At 38.9% G+C, this 24659-nt stretch overlaps 1 protein-coding gene across 4 annotated transcripts; it reads right to left on the bottom strand.

Annotated features, from left to right (window-relative positions):
• Positions 1 to 959: 959 nt before the first annotated feature.
• Positions 960 to 22045, bottom strand: SSX2IP (SSX family member 2 interacting protein). 4 transcript variants are annotated; one of them, XM_054285991.1, is made up of 14 exons: positions 21963 to 22045; positions 15090 to 15223; positions 14202 to 14365; positions 13751 to 13951; positions 12007 to 12117; positions 10627 to 10762; positions 8948 to 9023; positions 8699 to 8870; positions 7778 to 7928; positions 6443 to 6579; positions 5867 to 6034; positions 3683 to 3791; positions 2711 to 2831; positions 960 to 2529 (listed from the first exon to the last, which is right to left on the bottom strand). In XM_054285991.1, the coding sequence occupies exons 2-14, from the start codon at positions 15130 to 15132 to the stop codon at positions 2379 to 2381; spliced, it is 1740 nt and encodes a 579-aa protein (XP_054141966.1). In that variant the 5' UTR covers positions 15133 to 15223; positions 21963 to 22045; the 3' UTR covers positions 960 to 2378. The 4 variants fall into 4 exon arrangements, with proteins under 4 accessions (XP_054141966.1, XP_054141965.1, XP_054141964.1 ...); XM_054285990.1 differs by lacking the exon at positions 21963 to 22045 and adding an exon at positions 21608 to 21759; XM_054285989.1 differs by lacking the exon at positions 21963 to 22045 and adding an exon at positions 16771 to 16955.
• Between the last annotated feature and the right edge of the window lie 2614 nt (positions 22046 to 24659).

The raw sequence follows: 24659 nt of genomic DNA, 5'->3' as shown, positions 1-24659 counted from the left end.
GTTCCTTGAGAAGAGCACTCAATACATTATTTCAAATATACACCTATGTGAAGTGACACACCTGTATCACATTCCTGCAGGAAGTCTCCCTCCTTTTGCTCTTCAAGTCTGAGTAAGATCCTGTAGGTGTTTCAAACAGCTTTAAGTACCACAATGTCACCCTCTGCAGAGTTCACACCATTATTAGCCATAGTTTCAGATTTAAAATCTTCCTGGACACCGTACATAGAGAAATCCATAAACTCTAGCTATATTTTACTTCTTTACACAGACAGGACCCAATCTGTACTCCAGACTTTCAGACCAAGTCTGAGGCCAGCTCAGGACTCAACTGCATACACCCTTCTAGCACAGTTAGCTCTTCCATGGAGACAGTCACACATTTCCACTTCTGCAAGACGGGTTACACAACTCTAAAGCAAAAAATTAGTACAAAATCTTTATTAATTGCTAATCACTCAGCAGACAGAAACAAGAGTCTAAATAGGTTAGTTATTTTGTTATTCAAGGCATTATTATCCCACAAGTTAAAGAAAACCAGGCTGAAGAAGGAAGGCCCAAGGAAAGCAAACACAATTGACAGTCCCAGCAGGGCACTCACGAGCAAGCACACAATGGAACAGCAGCAGCCCCTGGTGGCACCTGGATCCTGCCTCAGCCATTGAGATCTCCAGCCACTACTGGCTTGAAAATAATCCTGCTTGCAGAGTCCTGTTCTCCTTAATATATTAAATTTTCACTGAAGTTTTTTGCAAGCGTATTTATTCTTCCACAAGGAAAATTCAGGCAAGAGCTGCCCAACAGCTGGGAAATAGGAAACCAAACAGGAACTGTACTCTGCTAAAAAGCAGTGAATGACAGGATTCTGAACACCCATTTATTGGGCAAGAACAGGAGAAACAGAAATATGATGCTGTCTTTCCAACCTGACTACCCACGCAGCAAAAAGCCCACCAAGACAATAGTACTGGTTTATCATTATATCCACTTGTGCTCCCTTACAGGTGCTACATGAAAACCACACAAGTATCATCCTCTGCAGTTTACATTGGCTATTACTTCATCTCAAGCTGGAACTCAATGGACTGAATTCACTGCAGCAGAAACTGCAGCTTTTTACCTCAGTTTCTTTGAGAACTGCAGTTTCTTCTCCCTGTATGATCCTACTGCTATTTTTCCAGATAATCCAATCACTACACTCCATCCAACTCTGAAGTGAATGAGCAGAGCAGCAATATCCTTCAGTGAAGGATTCTAAACTTGAGTTAATTTCCCACCTCTGACCCCAAGAAAGGCAGTTTAAGCTCAGACATCTTCCAAAAGGCCAATTACACATGGATCAGAGCTATTCAAGTGATCACACACGCACAAAAACCCAACAAGAGAAGATGGATCTGTACTGGGCAAGGAAAATCACACACACTGAGTAAGGTGAAGGAGACCTTGAAACATCTTACCTCTAACTTGGCTATTTTTATTACATTATAAACAAGAGACTTCCCCAAGGCTACACAAAAAATAACATTCTGGAGTCAATTAAAACAAAAAACCAAACAAAATACAAAACCAGCACCAGATTTGTATACATTGTATATAGCCCTATTACCATGGTAGCTTAAAAGTTTACTGCACACAAATCATAGAACCAGGGTTTTTTAGAATAGAATTTCACGTTTATTGTTCACATTTGAAATACTTTGGTTCCTGACTGAACCACTGAAAGTCCTAATGGATCTGTAAACTGAGTATCACTAGAAAACAATTTAAAATGCATGTAAAATAATATTTATGTATGCATGTGTTTCATTTCATGGTTTCTCAGCATGACCACATGTTCTATTTACAAATATATAAAGATTTGCACTTTAAATCATTGAGATATCAAAGAGGTATTTTCAAATCACACAATAAATATAGAACCTGTTTTGTTAAAAATCTACAGTATACTGTACATTCAAGTTGAGGCAAAAAAGGATTTAATGCCAGTTACACTTGAGACTTAAATGAATGTTTCCAATAATTAAACAATTTCTAAAAGTGCTATCTCTGCCTGTGATGAAAGGTAACATTAAGATCCAGTATTTCATTACAGTCAAAGTTTCAGACCATTGCTTTATTCACAGAATTAGAGCTTCTGTTACTAGAAAAATATCAAAGCTTTTATATATTCTTAAATTTTCTTTCAAGACTTGCAAGAAAGAGGCAAAAAATGATCTAAAAAATAAAAGCCATGTGCACACACATAGAAACACACCACGATTCAGATCACCACATAATCCTCCAGAAGAATGATCAAACTCAGAGCATTCTGTTTCATTTAGAATGATAAGTTTATGAATAAGTCTCTAACAAAAATCCCAGCAGGCAACCCTAGAAGTCTAAGGCAGCTGTTCCATGTGCAAGTTTCTACATAGAGTGTCGAGTCCAGAGTCTTCCCATGTCTTTGTGCATTCTTCAGTTTCTTCTTTGCCATCACTTCCCACCCACAGATTTGGCAAGTAATCTGCAGCAGGTTTTTCTGATGCAACACTGGAAGCAGAAAAAGAAGTTACAATACAAATAAATAATGCTTTGAATGGAAACAGAGTATTGCTTTTATGATACAATGGTTAATACCCTTGGTTATATACCAAGCATAAGCTTTAGATTACGCTGTGCTCTCCATGGAGTTCAGCACTCCACAAACCACCCACAACATTGTTTCACAAACCTGTTTTGGGTAATGTACTGGGATATCTGGCAAGGCTCTGGTGAAGCAGTAGTACTCAACACAGAGGGAGGTCTCTTTTGCTGAGATGCAGATCTCACTAAACGAAGGTCTGTGTCAGCACCTAGGAGAGACACACACCAGTTAAACTGCAGCCCCCTGGAAATAAGCAAATCCTTCAAAGGTTTGTGTCCTCTGCTTTAAAGAAAAAAACAAAAAACCACGAAGATCTTAAAGTAGAGCTATAATAAAACTGTCATTGATATAGACCTGGGATAACATTTTTAAAGTATTTGTAATGCTATTGAATGAAGTTATGTTAAAATTAGGACTCTAAATTTGAAAATGCAGCATTTGCATACATAGCTACCACTGAAGGTAGTCATATGAAGTCACTCAAGTGTAATTTCTCACTTTACAATTAATAAAGCTTTTTTATTCCTTAGGTAAAGACCTCTCCAGCATGCACAGACATAACACCAACATGAAACCTGCAAACCTGTCAGAATATAGACAACAAAACCAAAATGAAGTTAGATGTCTTACTGTTTACATGAAACTAACCATCACTCAAGTCAATGGAAAGACATGGCAAACTTAGCAGGGCCAGATCAATCCCTTCTCACATTTATATTGCAAAGTTTTTATATGAAGTGGAAAACCAGAATTATTACATGTTCTTCAGTATTTATGAAAGCATCTGAAAGTTACCTGCTGTGCTCTCAGGTATTTGATATTCACCAGATTGTTTCACAAATATAAATTCATTACATAATTACTTATGAGGAAGGAAATTACAATTCCTTTTTGCAAAGGAAACTTTCAACCAGTTGCCCTGATATATGGAGGTATACAGATGCATGGTAAAATTTTTTTGAGACCTTTTGGTTTTTTGATTGTTTTATTCATAGTTGTGACTTCTTGAAAGGAAGAGAAAGAAACTGTACAAGAACATAATCTGAACCAAATACTTGCTTCTTAAGAAGGCACTTGGAGTTGTTGAATTTTCAGACTTGCAATCAGCAGTCATACTTAAGAACTGGTGCTTCAGCCATGCTCCTCTATCTTCCTCAAATGCCTTTCTCTAAGAAAAGAAATGACAGTTTACACTTATGACCACAGGAAAAAACCTAGCCCACATTAATTTGATGCTATTCTATTTTAGAAAGCTAAAGTTGTAGCATGTTCATGTCACCAAGGAGAACCAGCAGATTAACACAGCAAATACTGTCTGAGAGCAAGCTTTTAGCCCAAGGAGGATTGGCTGAGGAGGCACAGCCAAATCCCACAGTTTGTTCCACAGAGGTCACAATAATCCTTTCACTTCACTGCTCTCCACTCCAGTGACCGCATCTCCTGTGCTCCCCATTCCCCCAGAGCAGCACCACCTCTTGGAGCAGCTCTCATCCAAGGCAGCTACCAGGAACAATTACTTCTTAAACCTTCTAAACAGGGAAAAATTACATTGAAAATATCCCTGATTGCTTCTGTCTAAAAGGGAAACAGGTTGTTTCCCTTTCCAGCCCCTCTAAGCACAGAAAAAGAAAATAATGCCTAACAGACAACCTCCAAGAGATCCAACAGCTCTGGAATCAAGCAACAAGCTATTTCATCTCCAAAAACCATCAGTGAAACAGGATGCTCCTATTCTGTGTCAGTAGAAAAACAGAGGAAGCTGAACTCCAACGCAAACTTTCACAAACACCTACAAAGCTCACAGCATTGCTTCTCATGTCATACCTCAGCATTCTGACAAGCTGAAGCATGAGCAGTTATACTTAGGCTGCAATGGAATCCTAAACATTTCCAGACAAACAACTATTGTGTATTATCACTCATTACCTTTAAACCTGAATTCAATGTGCAACATGTAATTAACCCACTCACTAAAACGCAAATAAAATTGAATTAGTCATAATTTGTATTTGTTACCATGTGAACTACTGCTATCCCAGTAGCTAAAGTAAAATATGGAGTATTTTATATTCTGGGTCAGACAGGTTGGCCAGTCAGCTCTGTATTCTGTCTCCAACATGGCCACAAGAGATGCTATTTATGAGCACAGTCACTTTCTGCAGTGCATTTCCTCACAGGTTCCCATTCCCAAAAGCCTTTTGATTATAGATACTGAAAGGCACCCCTTGTGCCCCATTTTTATTATCTGTGACTGTGCTGCCCATAAGCTCAGAAAAGTGCTTTTTGAACTTGATGGTACACATTGCCTTTACAATCTCCTTCCAAAAAAACCAGAAATCAACTACCTAACTATAAAAAAACTACCTTTTTGGGTATGTTTTTGATTTAATTTCAAAATTAAGAGTCCCCTCTAGTCCAAGTCTTGAGGGATTTGGTGAACAACAGTAGGGCTTTCATCTCCTCAAACTGAATCCACAGCTTTATAAATTTTAATCACATCCCACTCCAACTTTCTGCTCTGCACATCAAAGCAAGCTGTTCTGTAAGCAATGAAGTCCATTTCTCTTTTCCTGTCATATCTGTACCATCCTAGTTCCACAATCACTCCATGATGACCTTTCCCTGGCAAGCTTGTAAGCCCCTTCACATTTTTGATCTAAACTATGGGCTAGACCAAAGGACATGTGCTAGAGCTCATTCACAGACACATCTACCCTGACTGCCAGTACCTGTGCTTACTTAAACTGATTTACTGCCCAGCTTAACTACAAAACCAGAACAGATAATGACGCTGTTAAGGGAAGCATAGTAATTACTTGGTGTTTTTGCAAAAAATCTGGTTTTCACCAAATCTTAGAAATCAAGTACCTTTGAGATTCAACCCTGAGGCCAAATTTGACTGAAATTTGCACAGGCCTTACTTTTGTAGGAAACCAACCTTTACAAGTATCCAAGGGATTTAGGTAATAAATTTTGGAAGCACTTAAGATATTTCAAAGTCTGAAACAAAAATGGCTTGGTTCCAGTTGCAGAAACTGTATTTTCCAATATACACAAAAACCTTGGCTTTTTCAATTGCCAAGAGAATGATCTTCCAGAACAACTAAAGATATGCTTTTTACAGTATGGCAATGACCTTCCTCTACAGAGATCAGAAACAGACATTGCTGGATGGCTGCACTTTGTCACACATAAAAGAAAGACTTGTAATTCATCTTCCATAAGAGCTCCCTTTCCCAATACCTCAAGTCCTAATCTAATAGCAGCTTCTGTAAAACTTTTTCGTTCCTTCTCAAAATTCCTTTTTTGCTCTCGAAACAGCCTCCATTCTTCCTGGAGACGCTCTCTTTCTTCCAACAAATAGCAGTCTTGTAGTAACAGAGTGGTGTCATCATCACAGGTAAGCTGTTGCTGTAGATATAAAGCAACAAAAGACAAATATTAATTTGGGAGTGACTTAAGAGGTACAGTATTTCCACAGTTTCAGTTTTACCAGAAAAATGGTGGAAGTCTAATATGGAAACAATGCATATCAAGTTGGTGGATAGTGGGAGTAGATTTCAGATAGCAATCAAAATGTCCCTGTTCAGACAGCCTCACCTTTGTTTAGCCTCCAAAATTATTCCTACCAGGAGTAAAAAGTCCTTATATTATTAACCAAGCCACTAGCACAGTTATACTCAGACCACCCACTAAGTTGTTTTATTTTAAAAGTACAATCAAGGAATGGAGAAAGGCTCAAAGGCAAGAAGAGTGGAACATTAAATAAAATAAACTTGGATTCAATTAAGAAAAAAAAGAAAAAATAAGGCCTACTACCTGTAAGAGCTGTTGCTGAGTTCTGATCATTTCTTTACATTGCTGAATCTCTAACTCTAACTTTCCAGTTTCTAGCTCATGGTCTTCTCTTGAAATGACATCTTTTTCATTCAAAGCTCCTGAATGTCCACGTGACACTAAGGGAGAAAAAAAGCATCTTTAAAGCAAGTTATAAAAACCCCAACACCTCATATCAGAGACACCTTGGAAAAGCAAAAGGTTTTGGACTCTTTGTTTCAGCGTGAAAGACAGATACACAGCGTACTCAAAAGCATTTCTATCAGAGACAAGAGTTCCAAAATTGGTGCTACAAGAGTAATTTGCATCAAATCCAGTACAAAAAAAAAGAAAAAGCAATGAAAACATGGCTGTTTCACATTCCCCAAGGTAAACCAACCATCTACACTGCAGTAAGTGCTACACAAAATCCACAATTGCTTCAGCAGTCATTTAAAAGAAAAACTCAAGACAACTAAAGATTTTTTTTTCACTGACATGCTGTTAGCCCATTCTTCTGAGCCCATTTTTGAAGGGCTTATGTGTTCATAAAAATATGACAGTAACTATATTTATCACAGATATAAAAAGAAAGCCTTTTCCTTCAAGTCCTGAGAAGGAGAAATGCAACAAACACTGAATGCATGTTTTCATTCCAGTAAGGGAATGAATTACAGCAATGGCTGTATTTTGTACAATTACATACTGGCTTATTTAGCTTAATGCAGGCTAAATCACAATGATTGCAATAAGACAACTTTTGGTCCCCTAAAGCCAGTATTTGAACATTAATAGAATCCTAAAGGGCTATACTATGGTCACCCCCTATAAACTAAAAAAAAAAAAACCTAGAAGATGACTCCAAAAAAAGAGCAAACAATTGTAACATTTTTTCTCATGCTTACTTTTCAGTTAGTAACACAAAATAAAGTATTACAAGAATTCTTGAAATCCTTTCTAGGGTGTAAACATACTCTCAAAGGCCATCTGCTGTTTTATTTGCAAGCGCATGCATGACCTTCTCAATCTTACTCTTGACAGCAAACATCCCTGCGGTAGTAGCTGCATTTACTTGCATGGAAAAATAATACTAGGAAAGAATTTTATATATTTTTAGCTGTCTTAATGCTGTTTAACAGCTGGAAATGAGGAGAGTCCAGCACCATACCATCAGTCAGTTTGTTATAGAATGCCACAAGAAGTCCCAGATGATGTGACAAGACTAGGATCTTTAGAGGGAATTATATGTTTTGCATCCAATTATTTGAAAGTGCCACATCTGCAATACTTTTCCTAAAATGTATTTTATATGTACACATAATGCAGTTGAAGACCAACCTTGGTTATCCAGCTTTTCAACGTGATTTTTCAACATTCGCCACTGCTTTCTAATGCTGTTGGTAAGCTGCTCTCGCACAGTTTCACAAGATAATTCCCACATATTTTCTTTGTTTAATTCTCCAATATCTTCCTCCTGGTCTGACAGCACCTGTAGAAGCAGAAATAAGAAGCTGCAAACCATTTCATCCCTCCAAATACATGTATTTGTTTATATAAAATATGTGCATAGATTCAATTTACTGAAGAGAAAGAAAATCCTTACATAAAGATTTTTCCATCCAGGGAAATCTGACTCTCAGGGAGTTCATCTCCCTGACAGCATAATGCTGAGGAGGCAAGTGAGCAGGCAGATGCCAGAACCCCATCACAGCTAGCAAGGCTCAGTCACTCACATCTCCAACCCAGACAGGGTCAGAGTGCTGAGTTCTGCTGTCAGACTTAGGCAGCAGCTGCCCCAGTATAGGGGAAGTCATCCAGTCAAGAACAGTACTCACACCTTATAAAGAAGGTGACAGAGAACCTACATGGCTGTTCTACACAGCCATGGCAGTAAACTCTTCAATAAAAATATCCTGTGTAAAGAAATATTTAAAATCTGGAAACAAACAAATAAAACTCCCTAGGCATCAAAAACCCAGTATTTTGCATTACAATACAGAATTACATACCAGTAGCTACTACATTTACATTCATTCAAAGAAGACTTTCAAGCTTTTAATTTACTTACTGGAAAGAATACACTGTGTATTGTTCACAGAGAGCAGAATATTTATATTGGATGAATTTCACACAAAGCACATGATGTGCAATCCATTGCAACTCTCAGAAGAAGTTTACTTTCTTTTTAACAACTATCAAATTACTCCAGCACTATACCAAACTACCATGGAGACTAAATTTTAACTGAAGAATACTTACCGGCCCATCTTCAGATCTTTCTTTAGGTTTTTGTTTCTGTGGTGGAAGAAGTGAAATAATATCTTTCTTCATTTGCTGAAGAACTTTCTTTAGCTCAGTATTTTCCAGTAAAAGCTGTTTTTGGCGTTGTTCATAATCACTTAACAGAACTTTGTACATTTCTTCCTCGTTTCTGGAAGAAATAATCTCACAGTAACAATATACCAGCCCTCATACATGCTTCAATTAATGTTGTTCTAAGACAACTACCTGGCTTCTGTCTTATCAGTCCTCCATGCACCTCTCTTCCCATCAGCTCTACCAACATAATTTAGAACTTCCATAGCTACAAATGAAAAGGATATTTCAAAGTGTGAATCAAGATGCAAATAGATAAAAATTTAGATGACATTTCATTTATATGTAGTTATTATAAAAAGATCATATTACTCAAATATCCCCCTCAAACTTCAGGCTCATTAAATCACATGGCCCTGCTTAAAGCAAAAATAACACAGTCAAAGGAAAAAAGGTAAAATTTTTGAGTTCTGAAACTCGGAAGGATATATTCTCATCCTGTCTTTTGATGCATTTCTTAATGACAATGACACCTTCATCCCTATTTCAATTTTTGCATCAATGTATCAAGTCTATGCTCATTCTGGCAATAATGCCAGTTTTATCTCCTGTTTAGGGTAAGGGACTTAAGATTGTTTCTTAAGGCATTCCTCAAAACTTCTGTCCACATTTGAATAAAAACAAAATCAAAAAACCCCAACCACACCAACAACAGAAACCCAAACCCAGTGTAAGACTACAGATTGGTGGTCCAAGCTAGTTAGCTATCAACCAAACAGCAACTAGTTTTAAACCCCTGCTATTTTTACCTCACTGACACTTGAACTAGTACTAGCCACCAGAAGTCAAGAATGTTTAAGTTTTGCAGACCTCAGGGTGAAGTTTCTAGAGCTTACTGAAATGATAGCTTAAGATTTTCTCCAGCCAAAATAGGTGATTCTCCCACTGTGTCCTAACCTGGTTTTGCTTAAGCACAAGGACTTACAGCAAACTAAATAAGCAGAGAACCATCTTGGCAACAACAGGAATAGTTTTCTTCTGGTTTCATGACCTCAATGAGCTCACTAAAACATGGACTACAGCTGGCAAACAGCCGAGTTTGGGGGCAACAGGTGGACAAGAGCAGGAGTTCCTTCCACTGGCGATACATTATAGAAATACTTTAAGGGCACATATATGAACCAAAAGGTAAATTTTTTTTTAATACCTAACAATGCCTACATGGTTACCCTGTATTTATGGTAAATAGCACTGATGAATGTCTTGAACACAATTTTTGGGCAGTACAACATACAAGTACTCATGATAAAGGAGATCTGGTTTCTCCTCATTTCACATAGTACAGGATGGAACATCTGCCTTGTGTTACTTCCTCTCAAACCTCTCACTACTTGTGCTAAGCACAAGCAGAGCATCTCCAGAGTAAAATCCTATGCAGTGTGCTTTCTTGATGGCAACTGCTTGGAACAATACAGATCTTATGACATTATCCAAAATCTTATGATAGCAACAGTAGCAAGAAAATGGAGACAAGATGGCTCTGGCATAGGCATTGATTCCTATGGAACCCTAGGAATAAATTTTCCTTAGTAAGGGCAAAAAAAAAAAAAAAAAACAAAAAACCCCCTACCTCATTAGGTAAAGATCAGCATTTGGTTTATGCTTGGTAAGGAATCTTATGGAACACAATGTAGAAAAGTCTTACAGTCAGTTAACATGAAATATTGCATCTTTTCTTTAACATTCTAATATCCAACTAAAATATGCAAAAGGGCCACATTGCCTTTAATGATTAAAATACTTAAAAATGGCTATGGTTAACACACAGAATATGCTAATTTTGCTGTGGTAAAATTCAAAGAGCTACTTACCTAACTTTTTATCCTTTTTATTCATGACTAACTGATGTAAGCGCTCCTTTAATTTGTTATATTCTCGCTCTTTCCTCTTCATATCATGATTGTATTGTGTAGCTCTACTTGAAATTACATTCTGTAACTTCTGAACCTAAAAGCAATGCCACAAAAGCATGTTTCTTCTACTAAAGTATAAACGTAAATTTCTTCAAAAAACCAAAACACATGAGGCAAAACAAAACTTCTTTTAAACTGTTCTTCTGGTGAAAGGAAGTGACAAAAGGAATCAGAAGAGCTCTCCCACCCCATGGATTCTGAACTCAGACTTATCTCAGGAGAGGTAGGCTCTTTTCAGCAGAAACCCACATCATAAACAGCAGATTATAATACTATAATTTCCCTGAAGTACAGCTGAATTCATGTTCTGATAAGTTACATAGCCTTTAATGGCTTTATTGAGAGCAGAGAAGGATGTATTTTTACTTTCAGTAATTCATGTTCAGGATCTAGGTTTACTCCAATCCTAAAGCATGCTTGTTAGGCTTACACTAAAAAATAAACTCCTCTTCCTTGGGGCAGCAGGACATTAAAAGAAACATTATTCCATTTGGTCTAAAAGAACATTAAAAGATCATAAAGCAAATTTTTGACATATACTATCAATTTCTACAGTTGTATTGTTTGGGGTTTTTTTAATTTTATGATTTAGCCTTACAAACACACAGCACATTCAATATTTTAAACTGGCATTCCAGGAAGTTCATTATGAACAGTTAGTACTGTTATTCCCAACTGTATGAACATGTTTATGAACACAGAACATGCACAGAAACTTAGAGGAGCCACATTCACAAAAACACAGGAGCCGTGTGAAGTACAATGCTAGGGAAGGAGCATAAAGGAAACAAATGCCAAACTAAGAAGTGTCATGGATGTCAAAGTGTTTTCTGATCTTAATTGTTTCAAGATATTTAAGTTTAATGAGATGGTGTTTTTGAGCTGGGTTTCTCTCCACCTCCCTTCTTATTGGTCTTTTGCTCCCCTCTATAATATAATAAGAAAACCCCAAAAGCCTCTATACACAAATGTTTAAGTGACTGAATCCTGTTGCCCCTCCTACTTTTTGATATATCTGAACATTCTAAGCTAAAGTTGTACAGAAAATCCCAGAAAACTGCATATCTGTATTTCTGCATTACTCTCTACTATTGTTGTAACTTGGACCTATCCCTTATAGAACCTATTTATCCATATGCAACATGCCAGTCAACTTAAAGACAACATTTACCAAACAAAAAACCACATTCAAAATGAGCAATTACAAGACTCCGTGCATAAAAAAAATATTCTTCAATATCTACATAATGACTTGTGTTAATGTACAAAACAACTCACTTCATCCTTTTCATTTTTAAGTAACTGGTGCAAATTTCTGTTCTTGCTTTGCAGTTGTCTGTCTCTTTCCTGAAGCCCAACTATTTCCCTTTTAGATAATTCCAACTGTTCCTAGAAAAAGTGTTGATAGTTCAGTATCAATAGGAATTAAAAGCAAAGATTTAAAAAAACCCCAACCAACCAAAACAAACAAGCCATGTTAACCAAACTGCCAAACCACCTCACGTGAGATATGGCTTAGTTTTTAACAGGTATTATCTTTTACAGTTAGGACTTTTTCCTTAAGTCAGGATTCTGTAAGCATATCTGCACTGTGAGAGTGAGGTGGATATTAAGCAACCTGGATGAGTTTGGAACTACAGTTTTACTGGAGCATTTCTGCTGAATAATTAAGGGTACAATTTACACAGATATACAGACTGTGACCATAACAATGCAAATGGAACATTTCACATATACAGAGAAGGCTAGACAGATGATCTTGTTACAACAGACAATGCAAACCGGCATTTTTAACAGTTTTGTCCACGAATGAGACTCAGACCTAAAATTGGCAGCTTAAATGACAAGCCAAATACAAACTTTTCCTTCCTATGAGTACTGAGGTACAAATGTGTAGATATGCGTAAGCAACAAGAACTTCTAAACACACCACAGTGAAATACAGGTAACACAATAGTGGAAGTCAAGAGGATTGCTGTATGGTAGCTGAAAGAATCTACATGAGGAACTTCACAATCTGACAGCCAATTAGATGCCCTGGGATTCATGCAGTACTAAGAAGATTTCCCTCTCTCCCCTTACAGCTGTTCATCTAGGGAAAGCAACTGGAGTGTTCTAGGACCTAACATTTTACAGTGTTTGTATAAAAATCAGAGCAGTTACAGATTACTTTGAATCTGTAATCAAAATCCTTCTACATGAATGACCAATCTCAGCAAGATTGGGCTACTGGGATTTTGAAAATCTACAGCGGTATTTTTCAAGGAGACAGTGCTGACCAGCCCAAGTGAAAAGCAAACCTAAAAAAGCACTGAATCATGCACTGAAATATTTTCTCTTTTTTATATTTTATTTTCTTGACAGAATTAAGAGAAAGTCTTTTCTAATATGACTGCACATACAAGTGCACCCAGGAACTTCCAATATATTAGCTACTCCACAGGGACTGGCCTTGAGCATGTGTTTATCCTGTGATAAAATGAAGCTTAGTAACTTGTGGTTTGACAACAGTTTCTGAGCAATTCTTACAAAGAGACTTTGTAGTTGGATGCTTGAGGCACCCAATAACAAAAAAAAAAAAAAAAAAAAAAATGGAAAAAGCTAAAAAACTATTATATGGAAAAAGACTAAAAAACCCCACACTAGAAGAGTTATGCATGCTTTTACTTGCTACAATTACATTGGGAATTTATCTTTAAGAGCTGGGCATACCCTTTTAAGCAATACTAAGTGATGGGAACTGAAGTGTTTGATGTTTTCACTCTAAGTGTACATTAACACTCCCAGTTCAAACAGTCTTCCCCCTTCCTTGATTAAGGAGGCTAAAATTCCAAGTAATTCGAAGTTCTCTTGTTAGCTCATAATTCATTAACACCAAGGCATTTTCATTTGGAAAAAAAGAATTCCAAAACCCCCAAAATACACATGAAAATACAACTGTAAATTAGTACTGGGTAGAAAAAAAAAAACCCACAAAAAAAGAAGAGCTGCATAATTCTAGTGGAATGATCTTTTTTTCTACCTTTAACTTAGTATAGCAGTTCTGCAAGTGATCCATATCACTTCCCAGTTTGAGATGCTGTATTTCTATTTCTTCCTGAGCTCGGAGGTTCTTGTGCTGCATTACAAGCAATTCATTCATACAATTGACCATAGACACTAAATCTAATTCTTTTCCTTTGGACTCCGCATAAATAGAGGGAAACCCCATCGTTGTTAATTCCTGGTAAAAGACAAGGGGGGAGAAGGGGGGAAATGAGATCAATAACTGGATCAATCTCCCACCATTCTGTAAAAGACAGAAACAGTTTCAGGTGAAATTCTGTATGAAGGGGGAAAACGTGACTCTACTTCCCACCAACTTCAGCTTCTGGGCACTGAGGAAGAAGCATTCTTAATCCAGTCAATCTTTTTTAACCACAATTGATTGTGTGCAGGTGACAATCCCCAATAAACAGAAAGATCTGGCTTACCCTATCAATATAGGATATACTCTGTTCAATATTCTCTTCTGTGCAGAAGGCACTGAAAAAGCTGTGCATGCTTTTGGCTGAAGGCAGTGACAAGCGTAGCACTTCTGAGCTCATGCTTGCAGGAGATTTCCTTTCTGAGGTATATGGAAATATATTTTTGCTATCTAAAAGTTAAACATTAAGAAGAAATCAGCTATTATTTTAACACATCACATAAAATCAAACCCTTATGTATTCAAGTTATTATTTACAGAAATTTAGATTCTAGAACTGAGAATTTGATCTAGAATGACATTAAACAATTCCTAAGGTACATATAAACAGAAACTTCCACTGAAGACTGAGACTCAATAACACTTTAAAGTGTTGTACCTTTCAAATTTTACTCATCCACCAAGAAAAAACTGAGCACACTTCCTTTTTTATTGACTTGCTACAAAACAGGTGAAGAGATGTGCATTCAGTAAAATTCTTATAGAATGTATGGTACTACTATACTTATTAAGTATATGCTGTAATTTACCCTTCCACTAGGCAGAAATACGCAAGAAAATATTTACTCCTTTAACAAATTTGTAACCAATTTATTAAGCAAAAGAATATAGAACAAGTAAAGAAATCTGTGAAAACAAGATACATTGATAGACATGGTTATAAAAAATAAAATGTGACTGCAAGCTCTTAACCTTTCTATACATGTGCAAGTACAGTATTTTACATTAGCATTTCTGTAAGGATTCAGTCCAAGACAAAGCACTGTTTGTATTCTTTACCACACTGTTTAACTACTCAAATATGTCATGCACAAAACTCCAGTGTCTCTCTAGCTGCTATAACCTTGCTGGTAAAGTCAGGAAATCAACTAAATTCAGAATATTCCCAGTTTACCTGACGACAGCAGCGGCACAGTAACAGTCCTCCAATCTCCCATAGCAACAGAGACAGGCTGGGTACCTGAGCAACTGGTTCAGCAGCAAAGTATTCAGTACAATTGCTGGCAATGTGTGTTACGTAGGCATCTCCTAAAATAGCAAGAGCATTTCAGATTAACAAAAGCAGCTAATACAGCTAGAAGGTTAAAGAAGGCACAGGAGAGTGACTACTGAACTTGAACCACGTGAAATTTCTCTACTTCTTTACACTAAATTTGGAACATAGTAAGCACAGCAAATAGTATACTGTAAAAAATGTTGCATCTATCTATATTTATCCTTAACTGTCTTGTAAATCATTAACTAAAGCCAAAATGCCAGGCACACATGAAAACTAAGACTCATAGATAGCTAGTTGTTTCTGTTGATGTACATCATAAAAAACAGAGCAAGACAAATACTTTTTCCTGCCATATATAACCACGAAGCAATTTTATTACTGTAAACTTGCATGAAGTTTTAACATATGTCTGTCCCATTGTTACTTAAAGAGACTTATTACAAACGCTCCAGAGAGGATATATCAGCAGGGGGTAAAGGAGCTTTTAATAAATATTTAACCATTTAAATTAACTTACACATTTATTAACATTGCCTTTCCCTAGCAAGTTGCTTGCTTCCTTGCAGAAACCCCAAAACTGTTGAAGGAAACAAACAGGAGAAGCCTTACCCTGTTGGCACAGGCTCAGTACAGCACTGTCCCTCTGAAAACCAAAGGGAAGCCACCCACTCTAAAGAAAGAACAAACTGATTGTCCCTTCACCCCACCTCCACCACACAGAAGGCACATAATAGCATTAGTTATCTCTCACTGCTGGAAACTTTAAATCCAGCTTGGATGCTAAAGATTTGGACAGCACAACCCATCAGCTGTTAGGGGAACAAAGATACTTCAGGGAAACAAACTTTCCACCTGACAGAAAAGAAGGCCCCTTTGTTTCCACCAACACTTTGGAACAAAGTCTAAAGTCTGTTTTAGATGGATTCAGTAGATTTTAGAGCACATGCATGTTCTTCCCTAACCCCTTGCTAATGTTCCAATAAACACACTTTGGCTAAGCAACTTCTAAATTTCTGACACCAAAACCTTGTATTTTTATCACTGTGGAAAAAATATCATTTGGGTGGGGAAAGAAGGGAAAGGACAGGAGGGAGTGTTTTGTTACCCCTAAGGTCTCCTGAGAACACAAAGATAGTAAAAATCCTTATCAAATGACAAAGCACAACATACAGTGTCCAAAGAAACACCAAGTGTTCAAGAGATCATACTGGTGCACAGACATGTTACGGAATGCTCAGCACTAAAAAAAAATTCTAAATAATTAACCAGCTGGATTAATACATTTTCCCAGGTTCATAAACGTACATGGGAAAAAAGGTAAACAGTTATTCCTCATGTGTTGTAATTTAGTAGCTCCTGAAAACTTTCAGATCAGAAAGTACACACAAGCCAGCAAGAAAACAGTCAATGTAATGATCTAGTTGCTGTTCTTGGTTTGTTCTGCTTTCTCTCTACACTTGATTTATTTTCATATTTTCAATTTTTTCCCCCCATAAAAGCAAGATGCTCACAAACTAACTAGACAACAGTGCCTTTAAAACAAAATTCAAAGTCAGTAGGTATTAAGAGAACACACTTCTTACATTCTACTTTATTTCTGCTGGATCCATCAGACAGATAAATGCACAAACACAAGAGAAAAAGGCATCAAATAAAGGTACAAGTACATTTTCATTACTGACATCACAACCCTGCAATCTTATAACATTTTCCAAAAGATTATTAAGAATCTTAAGATACAAGTTCCATCAAGGACTGTTGGAAAATCCACAAAAATACTTATCTCATTTTAGATATGGTGCTACTTCCAAACCAACTGGCTTTTATTCTTTAACAGACCGCACCCACACTCCCTGCACACACAGTATTATCAACCCCCAGGTCTCTCTGCACTGACAGAACTATTCTGACACAGCATCTGCCACCCTAAACAATGCATTCCTACACCTGGATTAGTGGAAGCAGCACTAATCCAGGTGTAGGAATGCAATGATTCTCTAAATTTGCACCCTGCAAGTCACACACAGACTCATTCAGAGCAGATGCTCTAGCAAGACTACCCTGTGCACAGGGATTTGTTAGAGTTAATTCCCTACCAGGTTCAATGACTTGCCCAAAACCCTGTAACCACCCACTGCTCTCTAGAGGTAATTGCCCCAGCTGGGATTGTCACTTCCTCTCCCAAGCAAGGAATTCCTGGAGGCCAAGACACAGATGGACTGTGCAAGAATGAGCCTCTGGGACCCAGCTTCCAAAGTGTGAATACAAGAGCAGACCAATCTCACTGAAAAAAAGAAATCTTATCTACAACAAAAAGACCCAAACAAACACCCCACTAAAATCACAGAGGGTTTCATTACACCAAGGAAGTAGTAATCAAACCAAGGCATTTAAGTGCTAGTTGGAACAAGTGAAGTACAAAAACCCCAAGGAACTTTAAAAAAAGCACTGTCACAATAATAACATACCAGAACTTCTTTGAAAGTCACCTTGGGAAATTTTGGACAAGAAACCACATAAGTATTTCCAGAAACATCTAGATAATTCATTAATAAATACATCTTTCTTTTCAAGAACATGACTAAAGTTCAAAATTAATATATTTCATAAGTTCAAAGAGCTCAAAGAAGCTGTTCATAAAAGTACTGGCTTGTGTTTTGGGGGACGGGAGAGGAACTGACAAATGTGCCAAGATTTAAGACAGAAATCTGATTAATTAAGCCTGAGTGCAGGCCATATAAAAACTTGAAAGTCATAAAGCAACAAGAAGTAGAATTATAAACTTAACATAAAAGCACACTTAAAATTTCTAAATATCATGTTTAAACTTGAAAAGGAGCAGTTGTAACTGGGTTTGTAAAACACACTCAAGCAACCAGCAGAGAATTGCCACAGTGCTGTGCTGTGATCACATTGCACCATCTGGTCATCCCCAACCCAGACAGGGTGCGACACAAGTGGGAAATGCAGTATCTGCTAACCCAGAAAACTTCTAGCCCTGCCAAGGTAGGGAGGAGATGGAAAAGCACCTCTGGAGACATGCAGTGCCTCAGAAGAAAGTCATCACCAACCAGAAATAATCTACCATTCCTTCTCTGTGTATTTCAAATACAACTTGTGACATGCATGTGTTTCAACTTGTAAAACTGTGGGGGTACTTAGCATTTACTTGAAGACCAATGTGATTCTTTTCTACCAAAATAATACCAAAGGGAGCTATGGAGCTGCTTAAAGCTTTTACACTTGTCTAGTAATCCACAGATGTCACACAGATGGCTTTTATCTGGATAGAAACAGAGACATAGAACTCTAGGTAAATTTAGGGTGTAAACCCTAGACATGACACTGAAGGTTTACAAATACATCCCTGGTTATGCCATGATATATACTTGCTTTAATTCAGGTAATTGCCATAAAAGTCCCTGCATTTCCTTCCTAGAGTTTTGACATCTATTGTCTCTCTACACAATTCCTAATAATAGTTTATCATTAGCACTAATATATGTATTATATCCAGTGATAATGGTACAGTAAAAAGAATACCTTCCTCTAAAAATCTATTCATTCTAGCGACCTTTATTTAAAAATGTAATTTTAATGATGGCTCTTGTAATTAAATCTGAGCCCAGATTTTTCTTCCCACATTTACAAAATTGTGGCAATTTAATCATTAATCTATTAGCTTCAAAATGAGGGTGAAGAAATCCCTCAACTTATCCACATTCCATGGAAACTTTAAGTAATATCAGATTTTCAGGTGAATTTCCCAGTAGCATAAACAATCAAGTCAAACCACCCAGCCTGTGGGTATGAAGTCTCCATTCATTCTGAATACATCATACTCAAAAATCCCAACTACATTTCTCTCCTCCATTTTACTTAAAAAAACAAACAGGAAAGCAAATTAAAATTACCAAGGGCTTTAAGAAGAGAAGTATTCAATCTTCTCAACACACATAATTACACAAGAATATACTCTTACATCTGATAAAATTCAATGTTCAATGACTGATCTGTCATGGTCTTTGCCTCTAACACTCAGGTTACAAGGAACATAATCTGATGTACTGCCTCAAGATTCAACTCTACATGCTACATACAGAGGTGACTGAAATTCTGTTACTTCAATCACTGAAAAATTGAAACACATGGAAACATTTTATCTGGCTCCCAAATTCCTACCCCATTTTGAGCTAACACGATGGATTTCACATTAGCATTTTCCTATCACTAAACAATTACTCTATTGTTATCTTCAAAACTGCATTTCTCCCTTTGCATTCACAACCCATTTACTATATGTAGCCAGAGCAGAACATTCTGTAACAGACAAGAGAACCTCAGAAACCATCTTCTGCATGTTCTCCTCTTCTCCCTGAGGTCAGCTTCAGCCAAACTTTACAGCTGGCTGTCTCTGCAAGCAGACAAGTTTTTAAAAGAAAAGCAAACTGCTGTCTTATTAGTTCCTAAAGTTGGTGAGACATTTACTGGGTAGAGCCACAACTAGTATTCCAGATATCACAAATCAGGAAATTTACATGTTTCAGCAGCATGTAACCTGAAAGCTTAAATCAGGCATGGAATGCAAGAAGATAACTACATAATTTCTCTAGAGATTAGCAGGGAACTCAAGGAATAACTCCCCTGTAAATTCTAGGTTTCTGTTAATCAAAACATGTCACAGAAAAGACTTGACAAACAAATGGGACTGGTGAAGTGTCAGCAACCCTTCTGTGGAAGGAAGGAACACTAACCAGTCTGCCACAGTGCTCTGGAAGAAGGAATCATTCAACATACCTGGGCAAGACAGCATAATTGGATTTTCAAAAAGCTTTTCACAATGTTCCCTCCAAAAGCTCTTAAATTAAGATGCTAAGGAATTTATTAATGATCAATTATAAATGGAAAGGGCAAAGTGTAGGAACAAGTTATAGATAGCTGAGCAGTGTATGAAAGTGACAAAGGGAGAAAAATCAGAGTTCCAAAGGGGTCTGTGCAAGCATCTCTCCATAACACATGATATGCTCATGTACTACACAGAGTTATTCACAAAAATAAACACAGGTTGAATGACAAACTGCAGAAGGTTGTCCTCAAACTGAACAAATGGATAATAAAAACCAGCAGCTGAATTCCTTGTTCATAAACACAAGCACAATGAAAAAAACAACTCTGCCATGCACTTAAACCAACAGGCTCTAGTTAGGCATTATCATGCAGGAAGAGATCCCAGTCCCTATGGCTGGTCTCTGGAATAACAGCTCCCAGGCAGTTAGCAGAACCCTGGGGCAGAGGACAGAAGAGAGCACCATAATGTCTTCCAATGAATACTAAGCTTCTGCACCTTAAACATCTCACAGAGATATAACCTGCACTGAAAAAAAAAGACAGAATATACCTAAATATGGCGCAACAAAGATCAAGCAATACATTCGTGCAAGAAACTAATAAGCTGTGACTTTTCAACGAGAAGAGGAAACAGCTGGAGAAACAGAACCAACATACAGAAAACAAATATTCTTTGCTTCTTTTAACACAGCAGTTATAAAGAACGCAATGAAACATTCAGTGCACAAGCTGGGAAATAAGGGCATTTTCCACATAAAACACAAACTGTGGACTTGCATCACCATGAGTTACTGTGAATACTCAATACATAAACTGCCTCCAATGTTTTGAAAAGCCTCCATCAGCATCTATTACATTTTAAAAGACAGATGCAGCCTTCAACTCCAGACTGCAGCATCTTGGGAGGATGCACAGATAAAAGCATGGCTGTACAACCCAACTGTACTTAACAGCTTTTCCTTAGCATCTGCTGCCAGCTTCAGAACCAAAATACTGAGCCCCATGAGCCTGCTGTTACCCTCTCCTGTGATCTTTTCAGTCCAAATTATAACCGATATTGGTATCACAGCTTTCTCCCCCCAACCTCCCCCCCCAAAAAAACAAACCCTAGAAACAATATCTTCCTCCATAAATACCTAATATCTGAAATCCCCCTTCATCGTATCAAATAATTTCCTCTAGGTCTCCTTTCCAAGTTCACTATTAAAATTCACCTAATACGTTCACATTACACTTCCAATACTTTGTATTTTAAGCCATTGCCCTGAAATTCCTATCATACCTTGGCAGCCTATGGAGCTCCGCTTAACTATTTCACTCACCACCGCTGGCAGCAGAGCGTTCTACACAATCTGGGGATGCAGGAACACTACAAACTAGTCCCGCATTACGATCTGATCTTCAAATTTAAAGTAGCTTTGCTATGAATAAATAAAATTAAAAAAAAAAAAAAAAAAAAAAAGCCCAAGTCACTTACGAAACCTGTACTCCTACATCACGTGAGCCCAGCTCAGCCCGAGCAGCCACAGATTCCCTGACTCAGTAGAAAGCTTTACGGCTCTCACCTCCGAGCATCAGCCGCTTGTAGCCTCACAGAGATAGCAAACGCTGGGCCTTACAGCGCCGGGAGCGCCGGCAGCCCCAGCCCCAGCCCCGCCGCGGCTCTCCCGCGTCCCGGGGATCAGCCGGAGCCTGAGAGAACGGAGCACATGTCAGCACCCACAACCCGCCCGGGCCGGCGGCTCCTGCGCCCCCGCACGGGGCCCTGCCCGGCCCGGGGCGAGCCCAGCCCACGGGAGCGCCGCAAGCCCCGGGCTCGGCAGCGGAGCCCGGCAGAGCAGCGCCGCTAGCGCCGCTACCTCCGCCCCGGCCGCCGTTACCCGCCGCGCCCAACGCCCCGCCCGCCCGCGCACCCCCCACCTGCTGCGGCCGCAAGGAGGCGGAGGGAAGCGGCTCCCGAGCGAGCCCCGCGGCCGGCACGGCCCCGGCCGGGCCCCGCGGGGTTAAACCCGCGCCGCGCCCCGCCCCGCCCCGCCGCCATTGCCCGCGCGGTTGCCGGGAGACCTTGAACGGCACCTGCCGCCCCCCGCGGGCCCAGCGGCGCCTCCGCCACCTGCCCCGGCCCCGCCCGCGGCCAGGCCCGGCCCCTCGGGCGGCGGAACCCGGCCCCCTGAAACCCGGCCCCCTGGAGCCATCGCTCCCTGCCCGTGTCAAAGGCGTTCTCTCTCTGAAAAGCTCTCTTCAGGAGCGGGAAGGCGTGGTGAGGCTTCCCCTGAGCCATCTCCAGGCTCGACAAGTCCAACTTAGCCCGAGGGGCAGAGCTGCTCCAGCTCTGAGCATCTTCGTGCTCTCCTCAGGACCCGCTGTCCCAGGGCAGCACCGTTCTTGTGCTGAGCACACCGGGGCTGGGTGCAGTGCTCCGGGCGGGCTCTCATGGGAATGGAGAGGGAGAATCCCCTCCCTGACCTGTTGGCCATGGCTCTTTGGATACCGCCCAGGACGGGGCTGGCTTTCTGGGTTGACTCATGTCCACCTTTTCCTCCACAAGGACCCCCAAGTGCTTCTCCACAGCTCCTCTCAATGGGTTCTTCTCCCAGTCCCATGTCACAAAAATGCGTCCCTGTGGAAGACCTGACAGCCTTCTCTGTGGCTGGGAGTGATGCTGAGGGAGCGCCAAGATACTCAGCCTGGCACATGATTTATTCCCCAGAGAACATCAATTAAACTTTCCAATGTCTCACCATTAAACATGTGACTTGTTGCCTTTCAAAATTCAAAGTTTTCCTCCTTATGTATTTCTGGGTTAATAAACAACAATTTTCATTATTATCAACCTTAACCTGTTGTGGTATTTTTTTAATTAGGATGAGGTCACCAGAACAGGTCCAATATTCTCTTTACATTTAGTTTTGAGAAGAGCACTTTGTTGGAAAATTAGGTGCAAGTAATCACAAGCATTAAACAAAGCGATCTCAAGGAAAGGAGATTCATCAGAAAATCCAGGACCATAAAAGGGAAATTTTGAGGCATGGGGTGTTCACAAACAACCACCAAAGATGCTCAAAAGACCTCCTATTCAAATAAGTTAATGGAATTAATTAGCATCTACATATGTATTCAGGAAATGTAATGAATATGTAGTAGAAATGTGATGAATATGCATTAGTTCCACGGATATAACCTGGCCTGTTAGGTTGCTCTTCATGAATGCTTTGAGGAGAAATCCCCTTCCATCAAGCACTGCTAATAAACTACTGCCAGCTTTCTAACCTAGTAGATTTATTGGGAGACTTTATTTCCTGGTTTTTGGTGATGGGAAGAGATTGATGATTGTTCTTGTTATTTTTTCTTCAAAAGCTAGGGTGTTATAGACCAGATCAAGAAAATTTAAAAAAAGGGGAAAAAATTACAGAAAAGAGACTTAGAATGCAGTAGACAGAATGACTATTGTGCCTGGAAAGACACCACCACAGAAAAATAGCTGTGATTAGGATATAAAATATTTATTTTTAATAGATTGTAGTTACATACATTTTCTTAAATTCAGTTGTCCAGCCAAGTTGGCAAATTTTGCTTATTTTCTGAGTATTTTCAGTATAAGAAAGTGGTAACATAGGACACAAGTAGTACCATTAGCATTTTCACTGTTAGGGTCACCATGTAAACAGAACAATGCTCTGTGTGCAACAAGGGATGGAGTTGCAAAAGAAAATGGACCTTGTAGGTTTTCCTGCCACAAACACCGCTGTGATAAACCTCCCTACATCTCTCACACACTGCTTGCCCTGCTTCCAGATTCTCTTTCATTCAGTATTTCTTGTTTTCTAAAGTCAGCTTAAGAATGGAAAAATGCTGAGTAAGGTCAAAATCAGCCTTTCGAAAGCAAAAAAAAAAAAATTAACTTTCAGGGGAAAAATATACTCCTGCCATACATATTGCAAATAAAGCTATTTCTCCCATTTATGAGCAGACCATAGCTACCTCTCCAGGCAGGTGGAAAAGAGTAGGGGCAAGTAAGCTGACTATTTCTTGCTGTGTCAGAAGGACACTCTATCAGCTTGCAAAAATACTGATCATTGTTTTGGCTTTTGGTACCTTTGCAAAAGCATTAACATTTTTTTTTTGTGCTATTTGTGTTGTAGGAAATCATTCCTCGCAGTGCAGAAGAAAACTTCCATTTTATCACTCTGGTTAATGCAGACACTTTGGATCTTTATTCTGCAGCTTTGCCACAGGTGCACTTCTAGAAGGAAGCAGACTTACACAGAATATGTTAGTGGGAATGGCAAGGGGGACAACAGACCTTGTTCACAGGAAGGATTAAGCTCCTGGAGCTTTAAAACATAATGCAGGCATGGGTGGTGCTGAATTCCCTTTGTCCATTTGATCTTAGCAGCTGTTCCTGAAGTTGATGCTATTCAAAGGAGAGGTCCCCAAGCACTCTGCTGTGCATCATGGATCAGGTTTGGTTTATGTTTTTTTAAAAGGCTGGCCAGGAAAGGAAAAGTCTTTGTGAGATGCATTCAAGCAAAAGAATGAGAAAATTTTAGCTTATGAAAAATTGTAGTCCAACACAATCCTTCACTGATAATGCACCAATTTGGTGTAATATAGCCT

This window comes from Melozone crissalis, unplaced genomic scaffold, assembly GCF_028551555.1.
Source record: "Melozone crissalis strain CALT ecotype California unplaced genomic scaffold, PUWL_Pcris_2 ptg000045l_1, whole genome shotgun sequence".
Lineage (NCBI taxonomy): Eukaryota > Metazoa > Chordata > Aves > Passeriformes > Passerellidae > Melozone > Melozone crissalis.
This window is presented reverse-complemented; position numbering and strand designations above follow the sequence as displayed.